At 40.7% G+C, this 18368-nt stretch overlaps 1 protein-coding gene across 8 annotated transcripts in view; it reads left to right on the top strand.

Annotated features, from left to right (window-relative positions):
- CADPS (calcium dependent secretion activator) overlaps nucleotides 1–18368 on the top strand; it is a 357825-nt gene that overhangs the window by 249823 nt on the left and 89634 nt on the right. For 7 of the 8 annotated variants that reach the window (XM_081183972.1, XM_081183969.1, XM_081183968.1 and 4 more), the window contains 2 exons: nucleotides 10258–10364; nucleotides 17157–17313. In XM_081183972.1, coding sequence (XP_081040098.1) covers nucleotides 10258–10364; nucleotides 17157–17313 — 264 coding nt within the window. Of the gene's footprint in view, nucleotides 1–7760; nucleotides 7866–10257; nucleotides 10365–17156; nucleotides 17314–18368 lie in introns of all 8 variants that reach the window. The other variant, XM_081183973.1, reaches the window with a different exon arrangement.

The following is an 18368-nucleotide window of genomic DNA, read 5'->3' as shown; positions in this document are numbered from 1 at the left end:
TTGCTTCGCAAGACGAAAACGTCTTGCAAGTTTGTTTCCTTTTTCTTAACACCGTTAATACAGTTGCGACTTGACTTCGAGGAGCAACTCATAGAACGCGGTGTGGTAGCCTTTTTTGAGGTTTTTGAAGACTTTGGTGATTTTTGAAGCTTTTCCAAAACTTTCCCGACACCGTGCTTCGCAAGACGAAAAATTCGCTAGACGAAAAAACTCGCGGAACGAATTAATTTCGTCTTGCGAGGCACCACTGTAATCATTTTGTCACAATATCAAGGGCATCCAGTGCTCTTGATTTATACAGAATTTAAACAGATATTTATGACTAATGGTGGCTCTGACAAGGACAAGCAGCCTTACATACATCAACTTGATGCATCCATAAAGTACAATTGAGGCTGCATCTGCATCATGCATCAATGTACATTAGCAAAATAAGGAGACAACCACGAGGGAATAGTACCCATGCCACATGTATATTGTGACTGTCCAGAATTATGGAGTGGATCTGAACATGTCCAGTGAACATGGTTCACTGGTACATCTCTATATTTTTGAATATTCACCAGACATGTAAGGGATTGTCACTGGCAACAGTCCCTTGTGATAGGTAACATAGTCTCCATATTTTGGTTATTCAGCGTATCTTATGTGCAAGTTATATCTGTGGATTAGCTGTCTTTGAGCTACACTAACAACCTTGCAGTTACATTTTTCTGGCATTCTATATATTTCCTCCCACTTTTTAAAAAATGGGTCCGGATTGCATCCATTGTGTCCATGTTTCAAATTAAACTGTGTTTTGCTTGCTTTCTGGTTCAGAAAGTATCATGATGCAGTACACCTCAAATTGACACCAAAGGAACATGGTGGGTATTAAAACCACAACCACATGAAAGTCACTCTAAAGTCAATTGGTGACATCCATTGTTGTCCACCAAGCTGCAATACAGATTTATTATTTCACAATGGAACTTTCCCTTCCTCTCCTCCCCAATGTGCCTCCTTTGTACTCCTAGTAATCTGTTCCAGAAGATCCCCCAACCCTCCAGAGTAGATTTTGGGGACCTGCAAAGAGAATGAGAAGTGGGGGAAGTACAGTCATGTGAGCAGAAATATTCTCATGTGATGTAGAACATCACTCAGTAGAAGAATTCAAGCTCCAGTGAATTCTAGCATATCATAAAACGTAATGCAAAAGATTCATTTATATTTGCACATGGAATTTTAAAATACATTGTCTGTTTAGGTACATTTCTATAGGTACAGTTCTGCACAGATATCTGAATAACTTCAATACTAAAGGGTCCTTCTCACTAATTTTCACTGCAGTTATCTTACTCTGCTAGAGAAGCATAATATGACATGCCAAAGTTAGGTAGATTTTAAGAGTGTTCTTAGTGATAGTTCTTGATTTGCTGTAAGTGGCTTAAGGCAATTCATACCATATTACAGCTTATAAAACAGAGCATTCCTTGTACATGTATAGTCCTAATGTGATTTGGTAAAAGAATATATTTTGTTTGGAGTAGTCAGAAGGTGTTGATTAGCTGCAAAAGACAACCTGCATGTTAAATGGAGTAGGCAATGAAAGTAAGAACAATGGAACAGATATTGAAACCAAAATGTTGTTATTTGAACCTGTAACTAGTAAAGCGCAATCAACCCATAACCGCCTTGCATTTTGCAAACAAAGAGATGGTTATTGCCACTTCTAACACAACGTTGTGAAATATCTTTAAACCTTTTAGAAGGCAAACAAAAACAATCTACTTCCACATCGTTAAAGTGTTGAGTAGTGGCCAGACTACATGCAACTGAAGCCCCACGTGAGGGAAAGAGTGGATTCTTTCATATCAGAGGAATTCCCCATAGGAGCAAAGGAGGCTGACTTGTCCTGGGACAAGACTATTTCTTTCTCTAGCCCCTTCTCCATGATTTTAGGCAGAGGTCTTTCCAGTCACCTGTTATCTGATCCTTTTCACTGGAGGTGGCAGGATTTGAAACCCCAGGACAATCTCCATTCAACCCTCCTGCCATTTAAAAAAAAAATCCCATTTTAAGAGGGACATACATGGATGCTGCTTTCATGCTGTCGGTCAATCTCGGCAGCATAGAGCAACACGCATATGCGGGTCCACATCCAGCCCGGGATGGCAATTAAGCTGAAAGGAAGCCTGAGCCTGTTACCAGGCAACAAATATACATTTGCACAGGGCAGACAGAGGTGTCCTCAGCCTCCTCCATCATCCCGTCTCCATTTAGGGTGAGTATGAGGACCAGTGGCCAGTTGTTGCAGCTGGAGAACTGTTTCAGCAGCCTATCCAAGGAATCTCTAGCAATGAAAGAGTGGAAGTAAGGGTGTGAAACACTTTAAAGTTGAATATAAGGAGTGTATAGCTACAGAGTTCTCCAGAAAGCATCTGGGATTGTTCTACACTAGTAACTGGTTATGCTGCAATGATACACCTAACAGTGAAGCTGTTGCATCTCTAATATGCTGAAGGAACCTGAAGGCTTGGGTTCCAGGAAGCCATCAGAAACAGAAAGCACTGAGAGCCTAAAGGGAGCTAATGTTTCCCTGCTTGTTCTCTCTTATAAGTCACAGGCAAACTTACAAGATGCCTTCTCTTCCCAGGGGTCTTTTCCCCCAGAGCTGAGTGTTTGCTTGTGATTCCAACCAGGAGTCCAGCTAGAAGGGATCTCCTGAAAGCAGGACAGGAGTTGTGCATGAGACTAGTGGCACGGTGTGGACAGAATGTGTGCTTGATTCTATTTATTGTTTCAAAGAAGATAAAGTAATTCCTAGACTGTAAAGACAGAAAGTGCTGCAGCACCGTAGATTATACCCAATCATCATAGAAAAATATCCACAAGGTGGCAAAAATGAGCAGTTTTCAGATAGTGGAATAGCTTCTAAATGGTATTGAAGTTTTCCTGTGTTTTCATACCCACCGTTGGTATTGATTTATCCCGTATGATACCAGCTTTTCGGTACTTGTACTGAGCAAATATATTGCTTTTCACACCATCCTGAGAGTTTCACTTCTGTGCAGTGGATGTGAGAAGAGGTTGAGCATCTCAGCAGGGCAATCAGCTCAGAGTCATTGTGTGAATCAATACCTCCATATGGGAATGTCTACCCTGCCACTATTGTTTCTGAGATTATAACGGCCCTCTTTTGAGCTGTTACAATCAGGTAAATCACAACAGCTACAAAAGACATGTAGAATATGGAGATGCTAATTCCTACAAACTGATCTCTGCAGGGACACTGCCCATCCAAATGCCAGCCAGCCCTGCTCTGTCCCTAAGTCCCCAAGCTAGAGCGAATCAGGTCTCTTTAGTACTCACACATGCATAAATAATAATAAAAAAGAAATCTTTTTTTTAAAAAAAAATGCTGTTAATGTAATCCTGAAAGTTGAAAGGGTGGTCCTGGAATTTGGACTTTTGTAGTGTGACAGTGTTCCTGGTTCCGCCCACTGCCTTTATAACCTAGCATGAAGCAATTACATCTCATGCCAGAGTTTGGCAGAAGCCATCTATATGCACTTGTTGGCATCAGTAGGGAATCAGCAGGGGTATTTTAATTACTATTGTGGTGCATGTTGCGGAGCTGTAGGGAAATATGCACAGATCCCTCCCTTGTTGCTTTCAAAAATACTTCTTCCTATTTCCTTTTGTTTTTACAATTTCATTTCAAAAAAAGAAAAATCAGAGTAGTGGATCAATGCGCTGAGAACTGCACAATCCAATCCATAGGTCATGTGTTTTAAGCTGTTTTGTTTTTTTAAAAAAAATACTTGATAAGGCCAGCTGCTATGGCCACTTTGCTTTACGCTGTTTTCTTTCTTTATTCCTCTCGCTCTCGCTCTCCCCACCCTTTTTTCTGCTTCACTCTCTTCCCCATATTTTTCTGCTTTGGGCACCCACTCATGTGCGCGGGCACTCACAAACAAGCACACCCCAACTGCAGTTGCGCAACCCAGGCGTGTTTGACAGATGCGGGATTTAAATGCCAATCAGCTCTGAAATATATTTTTCATCTAGGTCACTGTAGGTGTCTAGGTCTGCAGCAACTGGCAGAAATGTGCAGCTGCTGGCAAGTTCAGTAGCTGGAACATATTTAAGGCTGGTGCAGAGTTGAGTTACTGCAGGGCCTGCTGCACAGCTAAGCCGTGTCTCGTGGGTGCAATTGTCCTCTGGCTTTGGTATTCCTTTGAGGAAATGCCATTCACGTCATAACTCAATGGGAACAGGTCAGATGAAAATTGTCTGCAGCGACATAATTGACCCATGCATATATTTGGTGTAAGGGAACGACAGCCTTTTCCAAACATTGCTCTTGTTATCAGCATTCGTTGTTTTAGTTTAATTTTGGGGGGCAGACACACACAAGCACACACAGGCAGAAGAGGCTTGCCAGGGGAGGCAAAGTTGCTATACTAGCTTCCTGGCAGCTGGGTTGCTTGAAGTGGTCTGAAGGTCAGCATAGTGCAAACACACCAGCGGAGCCAAGGAAGCTAACCTTGTCCAGAAAAATTACCCACCTGTGGCCATCTTAAATATTTCCATATTAAACAGTGGTGTGATGTTGTTCCATTAGACTGAATGGGTGCAAAATACAGAGATAAGGACAGAAATTCAGGAGGCCATGGAAGCCAGCAAGTCTTCTCCAACTCAGAAAGACAAGTAAAGCTCACTCTTCCTTTTGAGGTGAGCTTTAATATGCCCTTAAAGGGTTTTAACCAAGACTAGCCTGGGATATTTTTTCCTATAAATCAGAGATTATGAGTTGTCCAGATTGCATGCTAGATAGGATGGCTGTTTCCTAAGAGGCCTACAGCAGGAAAAAGGCTTCCATTTCCAATCTTTTCTTGACTCACAGTGGTTCTGTGAAATTCTGCCCCCTTGACCCATAGCATCATGGGGAGAAAATATCCCAACAAAGGGAAATACTAGACAAAATCAGAAATAATGTGTTTAGCATAAGGCAAAAAACTTTACTAGTATCCCTTCCCTTCCTTAGCCCATGAGAAATTAGACTAAGATGTTTTGGGACATGAATTGATGGATTCATTTCAAGGAAAGGGGAACCATTTCAGAAAAAGGGAGAAAGAAATTTAGTCACATAAGTTGTATAGGTATTCCTAACATAAATGTTATAAAGAGCATTCAGAAATGTCATAAAGCTCAGTGAAGCTTTCCAAGTTCTTTGTACATTATTTGTGAGGAATGTGGACTGAGGTTCTGGCTCAGTAGGGCACTTCAGGAGAGATTCCTCTATGCATATATGCAATATGTGAAGTGGCAGCCAGATCCTTTCTCCTTCTTTTCCATCCTGACCCTGACAGCCATCCAGCTACTGCTCTTGCCCCTGATATCCACTCATTGACAAGGGAGGGCCTATGTGCTTAGAGCAGCAACTTGGCCCGACAGGCCTCCCCATATTTGTCATCCCAAACATGCCTTGTTAGATTGCCATGTGGGAAAAGTCACCATATCAAAAGGGAACGTGAAAACTAAGACCTTCAGGTCACCCATTATGGTTATGGCTGACCATTATGGGTACGATTATTTGGCTTTTGTTTGTGTGACAGAGTGTATACCTCTTAGAATGGGATGGATGGTTCATTAAGATTTGGGATACCATCCTTCACACAGGCTTCTCAAATCCCATTGGCTTCAGTGGAATCCAAGCAGGCAAAGTTTGTGTGGGATTGCTGCCTAAGGGAGCAATCCTAAAGCAATATCCACTGGAATGAGCAGGCTAGTATCCAGCAGATCTCTGGCTGAGCCAGGAGGTTCCTGGTGATGCCAGGCTTCTTGTTGTTTAGTCGTTTAGTCGTGTCCAACTCTTCATGACCCCATGGACCAGAGCATGCCAGGCACTCCTGTCTTCTACTGCCTCCTGCAGTTTGGGCAAACCTGTTGTCTTTGTCCATGGAGTTTTCTTGGCAAGGATACTGGAGTGGCTTGCTGGTTCCTGCTCCAGGTGGATCATATTTAGTCAAAACTCTCCAATATGACCTGTCTGTCTTGGGTGGCCCTGCACGGCATAGCTCATAGCTTCTCTGAATTATTCAAGTCCCTTTGCCATGACAAGGCAGTGATCCAACAGCTTAACTTCCTCACCCTCAGCTCAGCTGGAGGTACGCTGGAGTATCTTCCCTCATCCTTGGCTGAGCTGAGCTTGACAGACCTTAAGCTGTTGTAAGCCCTGAAGAAAGGGCGCTCCAGGGATGTGATGTGGGAGGGACCAAAGTGGGGGGAGGACTTAGGCCAGATCCTAAGACCATTCAGCTTGGTCATGTGACCTGGCAACCTAGCATTAGTTAAGCTATAAAGGGTGGTATAACCCAAACCGTATTTTAAAGACTTGCTTCCCCTCTGCCAGACTTAGGTCAGCTCAGTAGACAGTAGCCCCATGACTGAACGGAGTTTGGATCTGGTGTAAGTTTATGCCAGCTTCATGTATATAGGATTGCTCCCTTACAGTTGTGCTTCAAAGAGGCAAGTGTTTCTACTGCCCTGAACATACAGCCATTTATAAAAAATTTAGAACACTTTCAAAATTACAATTTACCAGAAATCATCTTCCTGTAAAGAGCTAAACAATTAGGTTCTTTCTTTCTTCTTTCTTTCTTTCTTTCTTTCTTTCTTTCTTTCTTTCTTTCTTTCTTTCCTCATTCTTTTCCATCTCTGGAAAATGCAAGCAAAAAGAAAAGGGCTTCTGGCAACAAACCATGTAGATAAATATGCCAGACTCCTTGCAGACAGAATTGTTTAGAGAAGTGCTTTGGCTATTATAATGTTGATCTTGAACATAACAGAAACTATAGGAGAGGTACATTCATCATATAGAATTTGTTGTGTGCATACAGAAATTTTATATATATATATATATATATATATATATATATATATATATATATATATATATATATATATATATTCTCCCCCTAGGCTGATATCACAAACTATATGACAGATGGGTCAAGTCCTGATTTGCAGTATTCTAACATTTGGAATAGCAAAGTAACATATTTGATAGAGCTGGCAAGTTTTTATATATGATTCAACCCAGAATATAAAAGCCACTACAATTCCAAGTGGAAAATAATGAGCTGGAAACAATCAGAAGCCACACATTTTTTTTTTAAGAAAGCGAGAGATTTGAGTACATATTTAAATTGCACAAAGAATGCTGTATAGCAATCCTTTTAGCCCAGAATGGTGTTATTTACTTTTTTCAAAATGCAGTCATTGCAAAACAATTTGTTTCTGTACTTTCTGCTTTTCTTCAGTTAATAAGTCTCACAATATCTAGAAGAAATCCATAGTAGGCAATAATTCTTGCCACGATATGGGTATAAAAGGCATGCAATGCTATTTCACATTTGACACATGCAGATAAAGTTTTTTTAAAAAAAAAACCATACACAACTAATTGACTGTACTAAAATCCTGCTTTTTGCACTTGGCTACATGAAATAACAATTAGCATTCGCACTGAATTTTAAGCATCCTAGATTGTGAATTCTTGTAGCATAGTGGAATCTGTCGACTTCAGAAAAAAATGTTTGTTGTCATAATTGTGTAGTACTTGAGTTGACGATAAGCAAAACAGCAGCTATTCCATTTGTACTTTTATCATTTCTGCTTACTTTTCGTTCAAAAGTTTTCATCTTTTTTTGTCACTGTTTATGAAGTCACATGTGTCTTTACTTTTGCTGTCTCTTTACATCATTCACGAACAGCTCGGTCGTCAGTGCCCAAGCCCCCAGCTGGGCCCACTCCATCCACTCAAACGCAGACTAACATGATAAATCAGATGCTGAAAGGCATACCTAAGCAAGCACCAAGTAACCGTAATGGTTTTCCTTTCTTTTATTAAATATATCTTTCTAGTTTAGCCTTTTTCTCCTTAATTTGCTCTTAGTTTAGATCATAGGAAAGTAGTCTCGACCGTAGGCTTTGAAAAAGAGAAATTTCCTAGCGCAGCGCTTCTAGTAAATAGCATTGGTTTCAAAATGTCCACCTTTTTTGTCTAGCAATGTCTGACATATGCAACATTTTCAAATATCAACGTCAGCACAAAATAACATTGTTGTTGCATAACATTTTGCATGAGATATGTGAATCTGTATGAATTAAATTAAGTATGAAATGATTGAGAAGTATGCCGTTTCATTGAGCAGTGCTCCAGTTGTCCACAATATGGTTCTCTAAAATGGAGGAGGTTATAATTTTAAAAAAAATGCTGTTGAAAAGAAAATTAAGCTTGGGATGAATCTACATTTCATCTAGAGACAAATTCTTGCAGGTAAGCTTGTGGTTATATCTGCTGGTTCAGATGTGTGAGTGGAAGGTACAGCCCCAAAGGGATGCAGTAGCCAAGGCATTGTATAATAATAATTTATAATAATTTATTATTTATACCCCACCCATCTGGCTGGGTTTTCCCAGCCACTCAGGGTGACTTCCGCCGAATTTTAAAAACAATAGAGCATCAGACATTAAAAACTTCCCTAAACAGGGCCGTCTTCAGTTGTCTTTTAAAAGTCAGATAGTTGTTTATTGCCCTGACATCTGCTGGGAGCATGTTCCACAGGGCAGGCGCCACTACCAAGAAGGCCCTCTGCCTGGTTCCCTGCAACTTGGTTTCTCGCAGTGAGGGAACCACCTGAAGGCCCTCAGTGCTGGACCTCAGTATCCGGGCTGAACGATGGGATGGAGACACTCCTTCAGGTATACAGGACTGAGGCCGTTTAGGGCTTTAAAGGTCAGCACCAACACTTTGAATTGTGCTCGGAAACGTACTGGGAGCCAATGAAGATCTTTCAGGACTGGTGATTATATGGTCTCGGCGGCCACTCCCAGTCACCAGTCTAGCTGCTGCATTCTGGATTAATTGCAGTTTAAAAGGCAAAAAAATAATAATCACTTAACATAATTGGATATTTAATAATTTAATTTATACCCTGCCCATCTGGATGGGTTTCCTTCAAACATTAAAAACTTCAAACATTAAAAACTTCCCTAAACAGGGCTGCCTTCAGATGTCTTCTAAAAGTCAGATAGTTGTTAGTTTCCTTGACATCTGATAGGAGGGCGTTCCCCAGGGCAGAGGCCTCTACCGAAAAGGCCCTCTGCCAGGTTTATCTGGATAACCATAATGTTATTGATAACCTCTTTTATTATAACCCTCATACATACGGGGGGGGGGGGAGAGGGGTAAGCTCCCAAACTCAGTAATATAGTGTGCCCTAAATATGGCGTTCTTCTACCTAACTACTAGGAGCACTGGGCACTGCACATTTTGGCAGTCCTTGTGTTTTGTCACTATCTTGAGGCTCAGTGAGAGATCTGTTGGTGTTGGTGTGGGTATAGTTAGAGTTTGCTAATGCAGCCTTCCCCAGTGCTATTTTCCTAGAAAAAGAGGTGCCAGAACTCACCATGTGACAATAACTGCCTCCCTCGTTCTCATAGAATAATAATAATAATAATAATAATAAATTTTATTTATATCCCGCCCTCCCCAGCCAAAGCCGGGCTCAGGGTGCCCACCTGAGTGGTGCCAGAACTGAGTTCTGGCAAGTTCCGGCTGAAAATAGCCCTGGTCTACCCCAACCTGATGCCTTCCAGGTGGTTTGGAATGCAGCTCCCATCAGCCCCTGTTGAAGTGGCCACAGTGAGCACCGTAGTGACATGCAAATGTAGATGTAAGCTGGTGTAACACCACTGGTGTCAACTGGGATGAATTAGCTTAAATCCTTTATTCTAACATTCCTAATTTCTGGATCAGTTTAGATAATACTCAAAATCACAAACAGTGTTTGAGATGCGCAGCACAACCATATGTATGCATAAACTGTGAAATCAGATGTTCCCTATGCAGATAAGACCAAGATGCTGTCTCTAGGAAATGTATTTTCAAGTAGTTACTTGATACCGTCTCAACTGCAAAGTAAAACAATTTGTACCGCATATTTAAATCCAAAGCTGGAGCACTGTTTTCATGGTATAACAACAAACGTGGCTTTATGGTTTGCTCAGTACTAACTACATAGCATTTTAACCCTTGCATGAAGTAGAGGTTCCTCTTTTCTTTTCTTTTTAATTACTATTATTAATTACCCTGGGATTTTTCTTTTCTGTTCTTTCTTTAAAAAAAAAAAAAAGCAACCAATCTGTTGGCCTTACATTGAGCCTATCCTGTCTCACTCCATTTTAATTCAAGTTCTTGTACTACAGAAAATGTAGGTCGGTTAGTCACACCTGCCAAAAAGCTAGAAGATACAATTCGCTTGGCGGAATTGGTAATTGAAGTCCTACAGCAGAACGAAGAGCACCATGCAGAGGTGAGCAGCTGTGGCCTAAACATTTCTGAGCAGGGACCTATTGGACCAAGTGTCATCCCTCTGCGTTTTGCACCTCTAGTTCTTTATGCCATAGGGTGTGAGCAAGGCAAATCCACTGTCTACCCCCCAAAAATAAAACTAAATATCACTAAAAAGAAAAATAATTTTACAGGGAAAGACCTTTAAGGCTACAGTCCCCTACGCACGTACCTGGGAGTAAAATCCTGTTGACCTCATGAGACATGCTTTTGAGTAGATGCATATAGGGCTCAACTGTATAAGATTGATGAAACAACTATGGGCATAATTGCTTAACCATCACTTTACATGCTGGTTCAGTTGGGCTGGGGTTTAAAGAGGCAGTTCAGTTATGGATCGTATCCACCAGTGGTCAGATTATATTCTCTGGTTCTGTTCCAATGTAACGTTTCGGAGATTACCTGTGGAGAAATCCATGGAAAAAACATTATGTCAGAATGTAAAAACTACATGGATTTTGCAGGAGAGATCTGCAATAAGAGAATTTGATTACTTCTGTTCCTTGCAAAAATAAAAGAAGAAGAACAGAACCCCAAGCAGATATACTTTGCATTCCAATATAATGTGTTTTTGTCTGGGTTACTCCACCTGGTATGCCTCAGCTTTGAAGTCAGTTTGCCACTAATAATTTTATGTTGATTTATTAAATCATTGTGGGATGCACCAAAATTTGGCCAGTTTTCTTTACCTGCTGAATAACTACAACATAAAAGGTTTCTAATTTAAGAGGTGGGCTAAGATGAGTTGAAGTTTGAGTTTTCTTGTTGTGCAAAAGCCATATTATATGTACCAAACAGCCAATAATAGAAATTAACCAATGAATTGACAACTGCCCAGACTAGGTCAGGACTCTATAGATGTTCAGTTGTTCATATGCTTTAATATGCAAGGAACTAAAGCATGCATAACAGGGCCCAAGAATACAGCTTCAGTTACTATTCATGTTGCCAGAAGTCTTGGCACAACTTGTGCCTTTCAGTGAGTAAGTTCTCCAGCAAAGGGAGAGCTGGTTTAGTTGCCACTCTTAAAGCAGCTTAGAATCCTGTTAGGATTTTAAAGCACACATTTATTAATCCAAAAAATGAAATTCTGACTCCGAAGTAGTCAGTGTGCATTTGCCTTCATGTGTTGCCAGGATTTCATCCCCCCATATACAGGTGCATATATGAAGTTAAATTTGCATGTAAACTCATATCCAATGTTCTTTGAAAAATGTAGTGATCTGTGATAACCTTTTTTTTATATAAATGATCCTCTTAAAATTAAGATAAAACTATCCTTTGTTTATAAATTTTAACACTGCAGCGTTAATTCCCTATTTTCTCCTTTCCTTTTCATTGACGTTTCTATATTGTATTAAATACATTTTAACATAAATAATTTCGCCATTAAAAAAAACAACAACCATAAATCAGATGTCTAATAAAAGCAGAGTAAAATTAATTTATTTCTAGTGCACAGCAATCCACGAGTCCCAACTAATGCCTGATTGCATATTTAAATTTCCTCCCTGTTTTTCTACTGTTCATTCAATCTTGGATGATCCTGGCAGGGGAAAGAGGTATGTGACTAAAGTGAATGAAGCAAGTCACCTCCTGTCATATTTCCGTGCATGCCCTCTCGGTGCCATGTTTCCTAATGGGATCTTCCCTGGGTCATCCTTGCTTTGTAACTCTGGAGCCAAGGAATGTAACAGCAACTTCTGTCAGAACTGCTTGTGGAATTGTAGCCCTACATGGCAGGGCCAATGTGGGGGGAAATTCTCCAGCCCGTGCATGTAGCGATGGATTTATTTTTACAAGCACTGCAGTTACATCCCAACACTTGTTCTACCTGCCTGGGCTCTTTCCTCAGCCTGTTTACCTCTGTTGCTCAGCGTACACCTGATCTCTATATAGTTTCCCCCTGCTGGTAATAAAAATAAGTGCCAAACTATTAGCTAGGATAGCTATAGCCTTCCTCTGATTTTGTCCATTGTGTGTATTGTTTTGGTATACGGTATATATAAATATATATACAATATGTACATATGGAGAGAGTGTTGATCCAAGGTTCAGGAGTGGAGAAAATTCTGCTTTCATGTTGCTGAAAGACTAGCTGTGTTAATTCAGAAAGAGCATGATTCTGGGCAGCTGTGGTGGCATACCTATGGCAAATAATGCTGCTTCCCACCTCACTATCTCACCTTTTTCATACACCTCGTGAAGGAATGAGAAATCTGCAGTTGTTCAATAGCAAGACAATGGCAACAACTGATACAAGCGGCCAATGGCTATGACTTTGAGGCATAGGTTCTGTAAGGGAAAACAGTTCACCACATGTTGAGAGCTACCACATGGAGCAACGTTGGCAAGGGACATACCTGCAGCGACCAGTACATACGCACATGATTCTGCTAGTCCAACGTTACCCAAGTAGAATGCAAATGGAACACTGGCTAACAGCAACCACACAGGACCCTTAGTAGTTATCTCTTAGAGCAGGGGTGGGGAACCTGTAGCGCTCCAGCTGCTGTTGGATTCCAGCTTCCATCAACCCCAGCCAGCATGGCCAATATGCGGAGATGATGGGAGTTGTAGTCCAGCAACACCTGGAGGGCAACAGCTTCTCCATCCTGATTTACAGAATCAATGCAAATCCATTTTGGGTTTTATAGATCAAGAAGACTGATGTGCAACAGATCAATCCTAACCCCTGACCTGAAGGAGGTTAGGATGTGGGCAGTACCTGGATCTGCTGGGATCCACTGGCAGGGCACAGGGAGCTCTGCCACCATTGAGGTTCCCACTGCACCCTCCAAAAGCATGGTCTCTAGTGGCATCCCCACCAGCGCAAACCCTTGAAATGGGGTGTTTCAGCAAAGGGTTAGCTTGGCTGGCCAAGAAATCTGCTGGATCTTAAGTCGACCCAGCTATCCACAACTGGCCTGATCCAGGCCTTTCTTCTCTGATAGCATTTAGCACTGTCTCCACCCCTCCTTCCTAGCCAGGCCAGCACAAGCAACAGTGCCACAGATGCAGCAGTGACTTGTACACTCTGTTCAGCCCTGCTGGGAATTAGGATTGCTCCGTAAAATAAGTAAGTGTAGCGTAGATTGGTGATGTTATAGATGCTATGGCCAGTTGCCTTTCCCCTTCTCCCTCCAGATTTACTGACTTTGTAGCATTAAAAAGACAAAATGAAAACACTCCCTTCTCTTACTTTCCATGAGTTTTCATAAGTACTTTTCGGGTCACTTGAGGTTCACTGAAGACTTCACACACATCCTTACATCACTTACTGACAACCATTTAAGACAAGCAGCATGAGCACATGGGAAGGGTATTGTAGAATGCACAGTGGATTAACACACCTGTTAATGCGCAAAAAGATTTCTTCCTAGTTCATAGTGGGTTTGTTAACAATTAGCAAACGCACAACACTCCTCACCCCTACCTCCCCCTCTCCAAAAAAACCCCAGAGAACAGTGAAGATTGTCATTAAATATGTGCTGTACAATTAATTCAGTTTAAGCAAAAGGGCCCTGAACTGTGTTGTTGAACAGTTGCAAAAGCTAAAGTTGCTGTTCAGATCCCAACAGACATCTTATAGCCTTTAAGTCTATGCCATTTGTCTCTTTGTTCGTAAACATTTCCCTAAGTAACAGGGCATTTTATAAGGCAGTAGCTACCATAGGCAGTCTCAGTACTGCCGTTCTCTCTCCTTATGTATGTATATGTAGGAGTATGTATATATGTATTTTACCTCCTGTGAGATATGCATATATACATGAGTTCCCATGGGTGTAGGGAATTGTAAGTGTGGTGATGTAGGGAGAATACTTCCTTTCCATGCTTGGGACAAAGAAGGTAAGTAGGTGGCAAACTAAACTTTTCTGTGTTGAACTGGATTGTTGAGTAACACCATGTTACTTCTCTCATTTTGGAGAAAGAAGGAACGATATACTGTGATCACAGGGCAATAAGCTTGGCATGAATGAACAGACTTACTGAGTGCAAGCTGACTGCTACTTACAGAGTGAAAAGCATTGTTCTTCGGAAATGACCGTGATCCTTTCTTCTGAATTTCTAAAGCATTAGCTCTCTTTCTCTCTTTTTCTTTTTTTAACTCATAGGTATGTTTATTGTGTGTGGACATTATTACTGATAGGTTTCTTCCACCCCTGCCAATCCACTGTAATTTATAACACAGTATTTTAGTCCAGAAGATAAAGCAAACCCTGTAAAGATAACAAAAGCAATCGATAACCGGAGCCAAACAAAGCAGAAAATTGTGAACACTGTGCAATATTTTGCCAGGGAAGAAATACAGAACTTTTTAGGATTACAATCCCTTGAAATCTCTGAAAGGAATCTGATGGGCCATTGTGGAAAGCAAAATGCTGGACTAGATGAACCTTTGGTGTGATCCAGCAGAACTCATCTGCATGAAATTTCCGTAACAACTAGTCTGTTAGAATTAAATTTCCCCTGAAAATCTGGATATGATGCAAATCAGATATTTGTACAAATCAGATATCTACAAAGGCGACATTAATAGAAAATAGCAAAACAATTGCAATTACATATAAAGTAATATAGAGCTCTTAATGTTAAAGTGTCGTGGCATTATAATACTACATAGAGATTCAAATCCCTTGGCACATATCCACATAGGAGTTTTCTGTGGGAACCAGGACAAAAAACCAGTATCTGAACAAAGAGAGCTCCTTTGTGTCTGAATTAGCACATCAGAGGTACAATTCCTCCTGCCTTCCTCAGGACCTCCTGTTAAAAATTAATATAATCCATGTCATGGTGCACTGCTTGTAGTAAAAAAGGATGCCGGAGTAGGTTAAGGAATAGTTTAAAATGTGAAAGTTGGCAATTTGGGCCCTTCAGTGAATAATTTGAATGTTGATTATCAATTTCTGTTAATGTCTCAAAAATAATGCATTGCAAAACAAAGTAGGGGTTCAGTCCATCCATTCATTCCTATTTGAACCATTTCCCCCATCCACTGATAAAAATATACCCTTGCAATTGACATGATTAATCACTAACCATTTCTGTTCAGTTGTATGTACTTATTCATTTTATGCACAGTGTTTCTTAGCCACCTTCCAGCAAAAATGTCCGCAAAACATTTCTAATTGAAGACATGTCTAACTGAAACAGTATAAAACAATAATTTAAAACTACATAAATCAGCAATTGGAAATCTGCTGTTAACTCCAGAAATGACTGGCAGAATAAAGAGGTCTTCATCTGCTTCTGAAAAGAGCTTGGAGAAGAATACATAGATAGTACAAAACTAAGACATTCTCAAAGTAGGCCCAATGGATTTAAGCAGTGCTTTTTTCTGTAAAAAAATGTTTAGGAGTACTCTCATTTTCCTACTTATACTGAAATACTGCCCCTCAATGAGGCCAAACTTAGAATCACAAAATGTTTAGGGCTATGCATACCCCTGCATTCCCCCAGAAAAAAAGCACTGGATTAAAGTCAGTTGTGGTTTTCTTGGTCCTTGATTTCAGTGGGTCTACTCTCTCTGAGTATGACCTAGTTGGATACAAACCATAGAACTCTCAGGGAAGCACATTCCATAACTCTGGGGCCACCACACAAAAGGCACTGCTCCAGTCAGATTGACAGTGTTACCTCCTCGGAGGATGGAACACAGAGCAGGACCGCATTAGCAGATTTAAAAATGGCTATTTAATCAAATATAATTAGCCTTTTCCTCACTTTCAAGTCTAACTTTTTTTCTCCACTTGGTAAATGCTAATGACATTTTTTTTTTACCTTGTATAAACACTAAGCTGTTGAATAGTTTCCGTATTGCCTAACAGTTACTGCACAAGGTCCTGTTGACAACTCCACTCATACTGCATGTTCCTCAGCAGAAGTGATTTTAAACACGCATGCATGTGTTCCAAACACATTCACATCTGAGTCATGTATGATGTGAATGTCACTTCAGAAAAGCTGTACAGTGAATTCTCGAGGACCCATGCGCATGACAAAAGAGTTACTTCACTGATATTTCTTGGTTTTCAACTTTAGATTTATTTCCTGCTGTAGGCACACCCTGGCTTGATGCTTGGTGGTTCTTCTAATGCCAGCCTTCTAAAACTGGGTGGTAATTCTTCCATTCTAAGTGGGGAAAACCATCTTTAATTCCTTTAAAACTTAAATGAGTTAAATTAAGGTAGGGATCTTTTTTTAATTGACTGGTTGACTTTGCACTGTTAATGTGAGATGTTTTAGGGCCAGTCAGTTCCCGTGCAAGTGCTGTTCTCACATTGCAGTTGTCAGTCAGATTCTAGATGGATTTTTGATAGGATCGTGGGAAAGAAAAGGAGAAAACCCACAAACACAGTGAAGAAACTCCCAGATGTTTTATATTTTAGACAAAGAACTAGTTTACCCCTCTAGCAAATAGCATGATCTAAAAGGAATTGAATGGGTTATTGTAAACTGAACAGGCATGCATCCTCTGTTGCATTACAGATGTGTAGAGGAAGTATACAGTTCTGATTCAACGCTCCTGGAGAAGTTCCTGCCAAAAAGTAGCAGGGGCTTGATGGATACACCATATCTGCACTATGCTAGCATTTTGTACTGCTGTTCTCTTTACAATAAAGCTAGTTTCCAGTAGGATCCCCATTAGTAGTTGTTGTTTTCAGAATGCCTATTACAAGTGCGAAAATGCACTGTGGTTTAGGAGATCACTAATACTTCTTTCACTTTTTCCCCCCTGCTCCATTTAAAGGCCTTTGCTTGGTGGTCAGATTTAATGGTTGAGCATGCGGAAACCTTCCTTTCCTTGTTTGCGGTGGATATGGATGCTGCTCTAGAGGTCCAGCCCCCAGATACCTGGGACAGCTTTCCACTCTTTCAACTTCTAAATGATTCGCTTCGTAGTGACTGTATGTATTGTATTTGGCCATTTAATGTTCCTTCTCTGATAGGGCAAAACAGTTGTTTTCTGGTTCTTTGTGGAATAAAAGTGGCCTTTGATAATTCGTTTGACTCTCAGTGGTTTGGGAAGAAAGGCATTCTTGTTTATTCATACTCAGGGAACTATGTACCTTACATATGTAAACTCCTGTACAAAGACAGTATCAAACCTTTCTATTGCCTCATTGAAACCAGCTTATAAATGAATAACACCAGCCAGTTATGCAGTTGGTTGGTGGTACTTGTTAGCAATGCTTTTTATTAGCATGACTGTGTTGAGGCCATCAATTTCAGTAGGTAAACCTTAGCTGAATACCACTCTGCATGAATAATAAATGCAAGGGAGAACCACATGTGCCACTACAAAGTTCTTTGAAGTTTCTACTTCAGTTGCTCATGCAACCAGAAAAAGAAGTCATGTTTCAAAGAGAAAAATCAGCTTTGCTCTGTGGACAGCATGGACAGCCATAGTGAAAACTTCAATGAAGGAATTTGCAGAAGTTTCTAATGCACGTGCAGATCACTGTGTTGGGTTTTTTTATTTTGTTTTGTTTATTATGGCTATCGTATCCTTCCAATTTGTTCAGTAGCTCATTGATGTAAGTTAGTGATTCCCAGCTGATGGATCAGAACTATCTAGTTAGGATGGGGAGCCTACAACCCTCCAGATCCTGTTGCACTACAATTCCCATCATTCCTGACCATCGGCTATGCTGGCTGGAGCTGATGGGAGTTAGAGTCTGGCATTGTCTAAAGAGCCACAGGTTCCCAAACTCAGATCTAGGTTGTAGGAACCTGTAAGCAGAGAGTGTAGAGCATTTCATGGCAAAAAGATGTGAGTGGGATTGGTGTGTGAAGAGGGTTGAAAGGTGAATCTTAAATAAAGACAAATGTCTGTGAAATAACATCTGAGCTTGCATCTTACAAATTTCATGATGAGCACTGGGTGCAAGCCTAAGGACATTCTATACCACAAACTTCAACCCGTTTAAGACTGCAATTAAACCCCATTGAATACAGTTGG

Source organism: Podarcis bocagei, assembly GCF_964188305.1.
Source record: "Podarcis bocagei genome assembly, chromosome: 2".
In the NCBI taxonomy this organism is placed as follows: domain Eukaryota; kingdom Metazoa; phylum Chordata; class Lepidosauria; order Squamata; family Lacertidae; genus Podarcis; species Podarcis bocagei.
This window is presented reverse-complemented; position numbering and strand designations above follow the sequence as displayed.